Source organism: Myodes glareolus, chromosome 12, assembly GCF_982192425.1.
Source record: "Myodes glareolus chromosome 12, mMyoGla1.1, whole genome shotgun sequence".
Classification (NCBI taxonomy): Eukaryota; Metazoa; Chordata; class Mammalia; order Rodentia; family Cricetidae; genus Myodes; species Myodes glareolus.
In genome coordinates this window covers 30,859,449-30,873,479 of record NC_142037.1, presented here as the reverse complement: position 1 = coordinate 30,873,479, position 14,031 = coordinate 30,859,449, and the positions used below count along the sequence as shown (strand labels likewise).

At 37.7% G+C, this 14,031-nt stretch overlaps 1 protein-coding gene across 2 annotated transcripts in view; it reads left to right on the top strand.

Moving 5' to 3' along the window:
* Fzd3 (frizzled class receptor 3) overlaps positions 1-14,031 on the top strand; it is a 70,734-nt gene that overhangs the window by 27,398 nt on the left and 29,305 nt on the right. For both annotated transcript variants that reach the window (XM_085698655.2, XM_048422004.3), the window contains one exon: positions 2,109-3,126. In XM_085698655.2, the coding sequence (XP_085554781.1) occupies positions 2,109-3,126 (1,018 nt within the window). The remainder of the gene's footprint in view (positions 1-2,108; positions 3,127-14,031) is intronic.

Below are 14,031 nucleotides of genomic sequence, written 5' to 3'. Positions count from 1 at the left end.
TGTCCTGGTAAGGAAATTTTCTCTTGTTCCCCTCAGCACCTTTGCTGATAGAATTTTAGACCCATAAGAACAGGGACTTTGTTCTATTCGCTGCTTGTCTTCAGCATCTAGAAGAGTTGGCACACTGAAGACACTTAATATTTGTTGATCTTATGCCTGTTAAATAAATATATTCATGTAACTCAGCCTGAGTAATCTAAGAAATCTAAGAGGTAGCAGAAAGCAATTCAAGCTGAGAAAAAATACATGCAGGAAGATCAATACATAAAAAATACAGGAAGGCTAATACATTTAAAAAATAAGTTAAAAGCAGAGCCAGATGAAGTAGTGATGAGGGGATGAAGCTGAAGGTAGTTAGAGACTGCAGCTGAGTTCATAATAGTTGGATATAGGGATTGAGTTCATGAAAGCTGAACAAAGATAACTTTCAGAGGAGAAAATAAAAGAAATTGTAGACATGTTGAAATTGAGGTATTTGAGACAAATTTAAGAGTTAAGATTCTGGTTCTGGCATTTACTTAAACCTATATCTCACCTTTATTTCCCTCATCATCAGCTTGCCCTCCTGTCCTTGTGTGTTTAGAACATCATTTCTGGGCTGTGGTGCTCTACTCTGTCAAACCAGTCAGTCTTGTTTCTTTCTTGGATACTCTTCTCATGTGTCCCTTGGGTTATGGTTCTTCACAGAGTTCATTCTTGCTTTCTTTGGTACTTTCTCTGGAGTCTCACAAAGCAAAACTCAGTAAAATAGGTATATTGAAATAATAGCTTGTATTTTATCTGATTACAATGATTAAAGCTAGAAATCAGCACCTAGAGAAACTATGAAATACACAGACCCATGCATATTAAACAATAACACACTATAAAATGATGAATGGGTTGTTGAAGAAACTAAGAAGAATTTTTTTATTTGTTTTTTTGAGACAGGATCTCTCTGTGTAGCCCTGGCTGTCCTGGATCTCACAAAGATCCACCAATCTCTGCCTCCCGAATGTTGGAATTAAAGGTGTGCGTGACTGTCCAGCAAGAAGGAAAATTTTTTAATGCTTAGAGTTAAATGAAAATGAAAATATAATACACAAGATATAATGAAAGCAGTCCTAAGAGGGACATTGATAGCTTTCTGAAATATGATTTGTGGTGACTGGTACATAGAATTTTCTTTTTTAAATGTCCTTAATTTTATGCACATCTGTGTTCAGAAGTAAATGAATTATAGGATACAGTGGGCTGAAGAGAAGTTGTCAGGATAGTGGGAAAAGCTAGGTAACATTAAAGATCTGAGATGCTATTTAGTTACCCAGTAACATAAGCAGAGACTGGGCTAGGGGCATCTAGAGTGCTTGCTCAGCATTCATAAAAGCCCTCCCCCGAAGATATTTAGAGAATGCACACAAGATTTAAAAGTCATTTGTAAGGTTGTTTATTACTAATTTAGCTCACAGCGCCTTGGACCATGCATTTAAGGAGGATTTTTAAATCTTAAGTTCAAACTTTTATCTGCTGTTCTTTTGATACATTATAATTATAGACACACACACACACACATTTCACATTTGGAAACCATAAAGACTGTACTAAGTAAATATTCCATATATATATGTGTGTGTGTGTATGTGTGTGTGTTGTTTATCATTGATGGCTGATTTGACTGTTTTTATGGTAGAACAAATTTAATTTAAGATTGCCATTTAAAATCTGCTTGAAGCCTCCCTACAATATGCCATTTTCTTTGTTGTTGTTGTTATTGTTGTTGTTGTTGAAGATTTTTTAAATATATAATTTATTTTTATTTTATGTTCATTGGTATTTTGCCTGTGTATATGTCTGTGTGATGGTGGTGTCAGAACTCTGGAACTGGAGTTACAGACAGTTGTGAGTTGTCATGTGGGTGCTGGAAATTGAACCGGGGCCTCTGGAAGAACAGCCATCTTTACTTAACTACTGAGCCATCTCTCCAGCCCCTCATTTTCTTTATTTTTATTTACTGTAAGTGATAGGAATAGTTGAGGTCATAGGTGCTAAATTTAGAATTTGAAAATTGTTAAGTGATGGCCAGCAGACATACATGAAAGTAAATATGGTTATCATCTTTTATTTTTTAGGTTTCCGGATTGTGATGAGCCATATCCCCGACTTGTGGATTTGAATTTAGTTGGAGATCCAACTGAAGGTGCCCCAGTTGCAGTGCAGAGGGATTATGGTTTTTGGTGTCCCCGAGAATTGAAAATTGATCCTGATCTTGGCTATTCCTTTTTGCACGTGCGAGATTGTTCACCACCATGTCCCAATATGTACTTCAGGAGAGAAGAACTGTCCTTTGCTCGCTATTTCATAGGACTGATTTCAATCATTTGCCTCTCTGCCACCTTGTTTACTTTTTTAACCTTTTTGATTGATGTCACGAGATTCCGTTACCCTGAAAGACCTATCATATTTTATGCGGTCTGCTACATGATGGTATCATTAATTTTCTTCATTGGCTTTTTGCTTGAGGACCGAGTAGCCTGCAACGCATCTAGTCCTGCACAGTATAAGGCTTCCACAGTGACACAAGGATCTCACAATAAAGCCTGTACCATGCTTTTTATGGTACTCTATTTTTTCACTATGGCTGGCAGTGTATGGTGGGTAATTCTTACCATCACATGGTTTTTAGCAGCTGTGCCAAAGTGGGGTAGTGAAGCTATTGAGAAGAAAGCCTTGCTGTTTCATGCCAGTGCCTGGGGCATCCCTGGAACTCTAACTATCATCCTCTTAGCGATGAATAAAATTGAAGGTGACAATATTAGTGGCGTGTGTTTTGTCGGCCTCTACGATGTTGATGCATTAAGATATTTCGTTCTCGCTCCCCTCTGCCTGTATGTGGTAGTTGGGGTTTCTCTCCTTTTAGCCGGCATTATATCCCTAAACAGAGTTCGGATTGAGATCCCATTAGAAAAGGAAAACCAAGATAAGTTAGTGAAGTTCATGATCCGGATTGGTGTTTTCAGCATTCTTTACCTTGTACCACTCTTGGTTGTCATTGGATGTTACTTTTACGAGCAAGCTTACCGTGGCATCTGGGAAACAACATGGATACAGGAACGCTGCAGAGAATATCATATTCCGTGTCCGTACCAGGTAAGGGAACCCTTGCTCTAATTCTCAGAATGTGTGATAGTGAAAAGAGGATTGCTAAAAATAAGTAGTCAGGTCTGTTGTTTTCCTCACAGTTCCTCATGAGCCTTAAGCATGTACATTAGAGTTTTACAGTGAAGATAGTAAGTATATTATAATAACTATATAACACATAGATTTGCATAGACATTCATATTAAAAGATGATTTACATTTCCATACTATGAACTTCAAACAACAACTTATTTCCATTACCACAGAGTGTTTATTGGTTCTTTGAAAGTAAGGTTTATAGGGAGAAAACTGTTCCAGCTCTGACAGAAGGGTCCTGTCTTCTGTGGAAATTTTACTGATCGTCAGATTAGTAATAATTTAAACAGTTTTGCAGAAAAAGCAGAATTCAGTTACATAAACTCCCTTGGAGTTATTTTTTCTTGTTTGTATTCAGAATATTTTGTGGTATACTCTTTTTTTCTTAAATATTTATTTATTTTGTATACAGTGTTAGTTTCCATGTCTGCCTACATCCCAGAAGAAGGCATCAGACCTCATTATAGATGGCTGTAAGCCATCATGTGGTTGCTGGGAATTGAACTTAGAACCTCTGGAAGAACAGTGTTCTTAACCTCTGAGCCATCTCTCCAGCCCCTGTGATGTACTTTTGAATTTGAAGAGTCATAGATTCAGAATTTTAGATCTAGAAAGAAGTTTAAAGATGGTTTACTTGGATTCTGTCCATAAGTTAAATTTTCATATGTCTGTTTTGTTTGAATATTTGAAATACTTAATGACTTGCCCATGTTTGGTATGTGACCAGCTGGTATTTAGACTTAGGAGAGTAACTGAGAACAGCTCAGATGACCCCATCCTCTAGATGGTACCCAATCCTCTTCCTTTTAAAAGGACTTTTCTTTTTCTTCTCTAATTTTTTAAAGGTTTATTTATTTAATTTTATGTGTATTTTGTCAGCATATATGTATGTACACCACATGCATGCCTGGTGCCAGTGGAGTTCAGAATAGGGTGTCGGGTCCTCTGGAACTGGGTTTATGGATGGTTGTGGACCATCATGTAGGTATTGGGAACCAAACCTGGATTCCCTCCAAGAGCAGTGAGTGTTCTAAAGTGCCGAGTGGCCGCTCAGCCCCTCAAAAGGCATTTTCTGAAAAGTGTCCTGACATTACATCTGTCTTCTCAGTGCACCAGTCACCTCACCACTCCCCGGCCTGTGGTCTCAGACTTCTAAACACTATTGAAGCCCTCACATTTCAGACCAAAGGGCTTGTGTTAATGTAGCTTTCCTTCCTACTAGCCAGTGAACTCTTTGAGAGCAAGAGCTTTTCTTTTACTGAAAATAGATTCTATTTTCATACCATATTACCTAATTAAGGTTTCTCCTCCCTCTACTCTTCTCAGTTTCTCCCTTCTCTTTGGATCTACTCTCTTTCTGTCTCTCATTAGAAAAGAACAGGCTTTTAAGAGATAACACTTAAACATGACAAAATAAAATATAGTAAGATAAAGCAAAAACTATCAAATTGAAATTGGAGATGGAAATCTAACAGGAAGAAAATAATCACAAGAGCAGGCACCAAGAATCAGAGACCCACTCCTTCTCACACTGAGAAGTCCCATAAAATACTAATAGCTAATAGCTATAATATATGTGCAGAGGACCTGGTGCAGACCCATGTAGACCCTGTGCTTGCTGCTTCAGTCTCTGTGTACTCATATGCGCTTTGCTTAGTTGCTCCAGAAGGCCTTGTTCTCCTGATGTCCTCCATCCCCTTTGTCTACAATCTTTCTACCTCTTTCTTGTGATTCCCTGAGCTCTGGGAGACAGGGAATTTGATGGAGACCACCAATTTAGACTTTCTCTCTTTCTACATAGTGTCTAGCTGTGAGTCTCTGTGTCTGTTCCCATCTACTGCCGATAGATATCTCTCTGATGATGACTTAATAAGGCACTGATCTGTGAGTATAACAGAATATCATTAGGAATCATTTTATTGATTCTTTTAGACCAGTAGTGTTTGATTTTACCCTAGGTCTCTGGGCTATCTAGTGTCTGCTTTTTGGTTATTCACGTAGTGTTGGGTATGTAATCCTTCTTGTGAAGTGGGCCTTAAGTCAGACATTGGTTGGCTATTCCCACATGTTTTGTTTTAACATATTTTGCAGTCAGTATAGATTGTAGATTTTGTGACTGGGTTGGTGTCCATGTTTCTCTTTTCATTTTCTCTTACCACACTAAAGAGACTAGAACATAGGCTCCATGTAGACATCAGCTCAACCACTCCATGTTCAGTGATTTGTGTTGTTACTGTTTTTAATGGAATTGCTTTGAGTTTCTCTCATTTAAGTTGATGTTGGCTACGGGCTTGCTGTAAATTGCCTTTATTAAGTTTAGGTATGCCTGTTGTTTCCCTAATTCTATTCCAGGACTTTTATCATGAAAGGATGTTGGATTTTTGTCAAAGGCTTTCTCTGTATCTAAATGAGATCTGTCAGGTCTCTAAAGACTATTAAAGCACTTCCTTTGTTCATGTATCTTTTTTTCCTATTAGACAGTGAACTGTTTGAGAGAAAGAACTTTTTTAAAAAAATTTTTGAAGGCATATTCTGTAAGTATATGTAAGTAAGTACAGAGATGAAGAAGAAAGGATGTCTTAGAGAAATAATAACACCAGTGCTGGGGTGAGGATGCTCAGAGCACACTGTGACAATGACAGTTTCCTGTTTTCTTGTGGTTCAATGTTTTAAAACCAGCCGTAGCCAACCATTGTCCGTTCACCAGCCATAAAACAACATATAATTGCGTACTAGGTAATATAGGGAAGCAATTGATAAGAGTCATCCATGTCTTTTATTTACTTTTAGATCTGAAAATTATATTAGGAGTTTTTAGTAAGCAAGTCTGATAGGAAATTCAATAGACGGTCAATTACTGTTTTTCCCCTAGCCTGTAAATTATGGGTTTTAAAGATAGTAACTAATATTTCTTACAGAGATAAAAGCATTGTTTGTACTGAATATACCACAAAGCAAATGAAAAGCTGACATTCTTGTCATCTCCTATGAGCACTGACTGTGTTAATATCATATTCATGTCCCCAACACTGCGGTTACATTTATTTAAAATGACCTCTCTTCTTCATCCATATACCCACATTCTTTGTAATTTTCCTTTCTGGTCTCTATAGGGTTTTTGTTGTTGTTGTTGTTGTTTGTTTTTACCCAAATCTGCAATTATTGCATTGCAGGATAAAGAATCTTCAATTCAAGTGGTTATTTTAATTTATATTCAAATATTTTCCCCTTTTACGTGTATTAGACATAAAGGGTTTTTTTGGTTTCTTTGTTTTGTTTTGTTTTTGTTCTGGGCCAACTTTTGAAGTACTACCCCAATTCCTTAGTGTTTACGTTACGTTCCCTTATTAGTAATAAGGTGATGCTCCTTACTGACCTTGTGGCTTCTCCCCTGTGACTTTGTCACTGCTCTGATAGGTGACTGTCTGTTGCTGATTTCCAGTTATTTGCATCACAAGTATCTTCTCTGGCTTATCTTTTATGATTTGGAATATTTGTTTGTGGTTTTTTGGTATGGTTTGGTTTTTAGGGTTTTTTAAAAAAATATATTTTTGTTTAGGTTGAATCTGACCGTTTCTTTCTTTCTTTCTTTCCTTCCTTCCTTCCTTCCTTCCTTCCTTCCTTCCGTCCGTCCGTCCGTCCATCCGTCCGTCCGTCCATCCGTCCTTGCCAGGGTTTCTCTGTGTATCACTGGTTGTCCTGGAACTTACTCTGTAGACCAGGCTGGCCTTGAACTCACAGAGATTCACCTGCCTCTGCCTCCCAGGTGCTGCGATTAAAAGTGTGCATCACCACCACCTGGTTTACAAATGTTTTATTAGTGCACCATACACAAACTGTAAATGAGTAAGAAGTTTAAATATCTGCACTAAAACAGGTGGCAGTTCAATATCCAGGGTGGAGCGAGCAGTGGAAAGAGGCCTCTTCATAGGCAAAGGCGGGGGTGGGGGCGGTTCTGAACCTTCTCAAACTCTTCTTGTTCATGATCATGAGATCACGTACCTCCATTCAAGGGGAGGAGTGGGATCTGGTGCTCCTCAGGCCAATCAGAACTCAAAGTCTAGAGCAGTGGTCCTCAAACTTTCTAATGCTACGATCCTTTAATACAGTTCCTCATGTTGTGGCCACCCCAAACCATAAAATTATTTTTGTTGTTACTTCATAACTAATTTTGCTACTGTTATGAATCGTATATATCTGATACATAATCCTTCTGAAAGTCATTTGACTCCTTATGGGGTTGTGGCCTGGAGGTTGAGAAGCACTGATCTAGAAGATGGAAGGGGAAGAATATTTCTATTTCTGGTGTCATCAGAAGCAGGAGCAGAACTTTGTACTTTTAACAGTCTTCTTGGTGACCCTTTTCACAGTGAAAGTTAGTTTTTGTTTGAGGTCTCTATTAGTCTTTACTGACTTTTCTGTAGCTCTTGACGAGCCTTTCTGTCAGTGTTGGGTAAGGCTGATGGAGCACTGAACACTTTGCCAACTTGTGTTTTTAAAACTGCTATTTCCTATCTAAGGTTTTGACACCAAGTGTCAGCCTTAACCCTTCCTTAGCCAAAAGGCTTCCAGATTCTCCACTATCCTCTCTACAGAGACCAGAATAGCCATCCTAGATTACTCCAAGACTACTCTAGGTTTTCTGAAACTCGAAGAGGACATTTTCCACATTCATATCTCATGGTTAAGAACACTTGTATGCATACATTTAATTTTTTCTCTGTTATTTAATTTTTCCCATAATTAATGTTAACCTTTCTTTTTAAATAATAATGCCATCTAATAAATTCCTTTGTGATTTCATGGTTTTTAATCTCACTTGAGTAAATTGGGTGTTTAATTGAATCTAGTATAGTCAAAAGACTGAAGTACTGTAAGGAATTCACTAGTTATAGTGACTTGATGGTGGGTAAAAGCCTATGATACTATTTGATACACGTAGTAACCTCAAAGTATATAGTGTGGTTTTGCTGGAGTAGGTAGGTATGGCCTTGTTGGAGGAAGTGTGTCACTGTGGGGGAAGACTTTGAAGTCTCCTATGCTCGAGATCCTGCCTGGTATCTCAGTTCTTCGTGTTGCCAGCACAAGATAAAGAACTCCCAGCTACCTCTTCAGCACCATGTCTGCCATGTCCCACCATGATGATAGTGAACTGAACCTCTGAACTGTAAGCCACCCAGTTAGATATTTTTCTTTATAAGGGTTTTCATGGTCATGGTGTCTCTTTATAGCAATTGAAACCCTAGCTAAGATACACAGTCACATTAGCAACAACAAAAGTAACCTGTACAAACTACATTTCATGACTACAAGGCTGGCCACCTGTGCATGTAAAAATACATATCACAATAGTCACCCTTTTACTTTTTTATTTATTTTTGAGACAGTGTTTTATGTAGGCCAAGTTTGCCTTGAACTCACTATGTAGCCAAGAATGACTCAGTTTGTAAAGTACTAGGGATGGAACTCAGGGCTTTGTACTTGCTAGAGGGTTGAAAGGGAAAGAGAAGCTCTACCAATTAATTGATCTATACCTCCAGTCCCATTTAAGCATCTGTAAGTGTCTCATTCCAAGTACATTCACAATTAGCAACCCTTCCTAGTATTTTTTTTTTCAGAAATGTTTTCATTTTCTCAAACCGAGGTTAAACGTTTAACAGTGACCCTACACTTATCCCCACAATCTCTGGTCCCCCCACCATTCTACTTCCTTTGTATGACTACTCTAGTACCTTAATAAGTAGGATCGTATAGCATCTCTCCTACTTTATGGTTTTTAATATACAAATGTTAGGATATTAGTTTTTATTCAGAATTTCATTGGTATCTTGAGCACCATGGATATTGTATTCTCATTTTGAAATAATATTGAACCTAAAGGAACATGCAGGAAGCTCTTTTGATAATTCCTAATGGTAAGTTTTAAAGTGGTTTTAAGCAATAGTGGGTAACTGCCTCAGGTAATTTAGAAAGACTAATTAGCATTTGAATGTGTTTGATTAAACTTGCTAAGATTGTAAGCCAGGAAGGGCAGTTCACACCCATAATTCAAGCACCACTAGTGCTTAAGGACAGCCTGGGTTGCTTAGTGAGAATCTAAATAACAAACACTACAAAACAGCTAAGGAAAAAGATAGTTGGCCTCTAATATCTAAAAAATCTAGTTTGTGAAGTAATTTATCACATTTTTTAAAATATCAATTGGATTTAATGCAAATCACATATATATAAGCATATGATTTGGACAAGATGAGCTAAATATGTTAGTTTAAAAAATCTTTGAAATGAATGTTCTTCCTGAAAATGGAAGTTCACTGCCTACACTGCCTACACTTATGCTGACAGTTTTTTTTTGTAAGAATGTTCATTTTTTTTTAAGATATGTCACACTGTAAAAAGTATTATTCAGGAGCCAGTCAAGGACATGTATCAGTTTTTTAAAGAAAGGAATACTTAGTCCTAAATTTACTCAGAGCAATGCTTATTTCACAATTGAAAAAGTGAAAGGGTTAGAGAGATGGCTTAGTGGTTAAGAGTGTATACCGTTCTTGTGGAGGGTCTGAGTTCAGGTCCAGCACCCAAACTATCTGTTGCCCTTCAGGGTGATCTGACTCCTCTGTCCTGTATGGGAAATTCACATAATTTATTTATTTATTTAAAAAAAAACTTTAAAAGCAATGACATTTAGTTCTAGAACAGGTGTTATATTAGTAATTTCCTAGGTACTTGAGGGGTTAGTTTGTTTTATGTTTTAAGTGTGTATTGGTGTTTTGCCTGCATGTATATCTGTGTAAAGATATATGTAGGTGTGACTAGAGGTTTCTCTCCCACCTGCCAGTTTCTGAATAACTACTCTAAGACTTAATATTAATTGCAAACTGTTTGTCCTATTAGCTCAGGCTTATTATTAACTAGCTCTTAAACTTAAATTAACCCATTTCTATTATTCTATATTTTACCACCAAGAGGCTTGTGGCTTGTTACCTCACATCTTACTTCCCTGGAAGCTGCTGGCATCTCCCAGACACTGCCTTCTTTTTCCCTTTATCTTTGCTTGGATTTCCCACCTGGCTCTATTCCCACCTGGCTATTGGCCAAATTGGTCTCTTTATTAACCAATGGTAATAAAATACATTCACAGTATATAGAGAGACATCCCACATCAGTAGGATTCCCTAGAACTGGAGTTACAGACAGTTGTGGTCTGCCATGTGGGTACTGGGAATTGAACCTGGGTCCTTTGAAAGAACAGCCAGTGCTCTTAACCACTAAGCCATCTCTCCAGCCTCCCCCTTTTTTCCTTAAATAGCAATTCCATTTATTTATTTGTTTGTTTGTTTGTTTATCTATCTATTTATTGTGTCTTAAGAGATTTGAAGCACTTTATAAAAATTATATTCCTCAAAAGTTGTTGATACTCCTAGAATAGATTCTGAATGTAACTGGACATATTAGCTTAAAACCGGAACAAATCAAATGGGTTGACTTCATACCAAGTTTTTGCCATCTGTTCATATAAGGAAATAATGTTACCTTTTTGTTTGTTTGTGTTTGTTTTTGTTTGTTTTTCAAGATAGTGTTTCTCTGGAGCTTTGGAGCTCTTGTAGACCAGGTTGGCCTCAAACTCACAGAGATCCACCTGCCTCTACCTCCCAAATGCTGGGATTAAAGTGTGTGCAACCACTGCCTAGCATCATGTTACCTTTTAAGTTGCTATGAATACTAAACATGATAAATTCTATCTCTTACCTGAGTGTCTCGTATAGAGTATAATTTCACTATTTGGATAAGCACATAATTCTTCCTGTATTCTCTACTGTAATCATCAGATTTTCTTGTAAACATCAATTTTCAAAAGCATATGTTTTTTCATTTTTCTCATGATCCCTCTAACCTTAACCCAGTGTCGTATGTCCTAAGGTATCTGACACTAGAGCTTTTGCTTCAGTTATAGGAAGTATATTTCCATAGCTCAGTCTGTCGAGTTTACATTAGAACCATTTGCAGAGTCTAGAAAAAAAATCACTTTTATAGGAAAACAAACATAATTTATCCTTCCAGACACACAAGACAAGCCATCTGTTGTTTATCTAGTCTTGATTCAGAAAATATAAAAATAGCAGAATGACATTAAATCTAATTTGTTGATTTTAGTTTCATTTTCTGATAGGACTGTTCCCTTAGGTAGGCATTTTCAAAAGAATGAACCACACTCAGGACTGGTATTTTTCTTCTTGAACCATGAAAGGCAATAAAGAGTTCTTTTTGTTTGTTTGTTTTGTTTTTTCAAGACAGGTTTTTCTCTGTGTAGTTCTGTCTGTCCTGGAACTCGCTTTGTACACTAGGCTGGCCTCGAATTCACTAAGATCCTCCTGCCTCTGCCTCCCAAGTGCTGAGTTTAAAGGCGTGTACCACCATCGCCCAGCCCAAGGATTTTTGTAAATATATAGTTCTAATGTTTTGGTGGAGGTATCTACTAATTTTTAAAGTGGATGCTTATTTTGCTTGTAACTTCTAAGTTCAATCAGTTTACTCTCAATTTTTTTAAGTTTCTGTTAAAGAGGAAAAGAGTCAAATTCCCTGAAAAAGTGTAGCAACTCTTACAGAGTTAAGATGCAGGCTGCTGCTATTATGGCCTCCATGGAGCAAAACAGTTTAAGCTATGAGTTCATTTAAGGGGCACTGTTGTATACCTGGTTTGTAAACTTTACACTTTGTGTTTTGGGTCATGAAGGCAGGCAGCCAAGATCTCATATTTGCTGTGTACCATACTTGCTGTGTAGTAGAGGCTGGCCTTAAACTCCTGCTTTCCTGTCTCCATCTCCCAAGTGCATGGATTATGTGCTACCATACTTGGTAGTTTACTTTCCCCCTTTTCATTTGGTGTCATCATGATCTCCAAAATGACACAGCAGCCTTTCTGTAAAGGGTCACATGTAAATATGGGGGCTTTGGTGGCCAAGTGCTTAGCTCTGCTGCTGTCGTCTGCAAAGAGTCATAAAAAAGGAGGCAAATGTTGCAAGAAAGTTTTACTTACAAGAGTGACAGCCTACATGCTGTAATTTGCCAGCGCCTGATCAACATCAAGCATTATTCTGTATAACCTTGGATATTATGTAATAAACGCCTGACAGCGATTGATACCTATTATGTAAATTGTCAGACTCGCAGTGCAGTCTCACCGCTTTAGTCATAACTGTATGTCCACAACTGAAATATTTAGTATAATTTATTATTGCTGTGTCACTATACTAAATAAATGACTTGTATATCACTGTAAGACATGTCAGTAAAGGTCATTCTTAGCAGGTTTTTATTTATTTAATTTTATTTCATGTACATCGGTGTGAGGAAGTCAGATCCCCTAGAACTGAAGTTATAGACAGTTGTGAGCTGCCATGTGGGTGCTGGGAATTGAACTTCGGTCCTCTGGGATAGCAGTCAGTGCTCTTAACTGTTGAGCCATCTCTCCAGCCCTCTTTAGCAATTTTTTTCTTTCTTTTTTATTTTTATTGAGCTCTACATTTTTCTCTGCTCCCCTCCCTATCTCTCCCCTCACCTTCAACTCTTTCCCAAAGTCCCCATGCTCCCAATTTACTCAGGATTTCTTGTCTTCTTCTACTTCCCATGTAGATTAGATCCATGTATGTCTCTCTTAGGGTCATCATTGTTGTCTAAGTTCTCTGGGATTGTGGTTTGTAATCTGGCTTTCTTTGCTTTATGTTTAAAAACCATCTATGAGTGAGTACATGTGATAATTGTCTTTCTGGATCTGGGTACCTCACTCAAAATGATGTTTTCTAACTCTATCCATTTGCCTGCAAAATTCAAAGTGTCATTATTTTTTTCTTCTGTGTAAATGTACCACATTTTCCTTATCCATTCTTCGATCTAGGGGCATTTAGGTTGTTTCCAGGTTCTGGCTATGACGAACAGTGCTGCTATGAACATAGCTGAACACATGTCTTTGTGGCACGATTGAACGTCCTTTGGATATATACCCAAAAGTGGTATTACTGGGTCTTGAGAAAGGTGGTTTCCTAATTTTCTGAGAAATCGCCACACTGACATCCAAAGGGGCCATACCAGCTGGCCCTCCCACCAGCAATGCAGGAGTGTTCCCTTTACCCCAGAACCTCTCCAGCATAAGTTGTCATCAGTGTTTTTGATCTTGACCATTCTTACAGGTATAAGATGGAATCTCAGAGTTGTTTTGATTTGCATTTCTCTGATGACTAAGGATGTTGAACATTTCCTTAAGTGTCTTTCAGCCAATTTAGATTCCTCTGTTGAGAGTTCTCTGTTTAGATTTTTTTTGGATTATTTGTTCTTTTGATAACCAATTTTTTGAGTTCTTTGTATATTTTAGGGATCAGACCTCTGTCTGATGTGGGGTTGGTGAAGATCTTTTCCCATTCTGTAGACTGTTGCTTTTGTCTTGCTGACCGTGTCCTTTGCTTTACAGAAGCTTTTCATTTTCACCTCTTAGCAGTTTTTAAAAGTTTCACTGCACCAATTAAGGGAAGTAATTATGGTAGTTTATGCTAATGTAACATCGGCAATACAGTTTAATAATTGTAGTTGCTGCCAGGGTATGGGTGTGTGTGTACATGTGAAGGGTGCATTTGTGTTTTCAAGCATGTGCCCATACATGTGGAAGCCAGAGACAACCTTTGATGTTGACTGACAGTGGAGCCCAAGAATAATTTTACAGAGTAAGGAAACTACATGTGAAACAGTTTAACCAAAATCATACAGTAAGTGACAGAGTTTGGATATCAACTGCCTGGTTGCAAAGCTTGCGGTCTTAATATTTTAT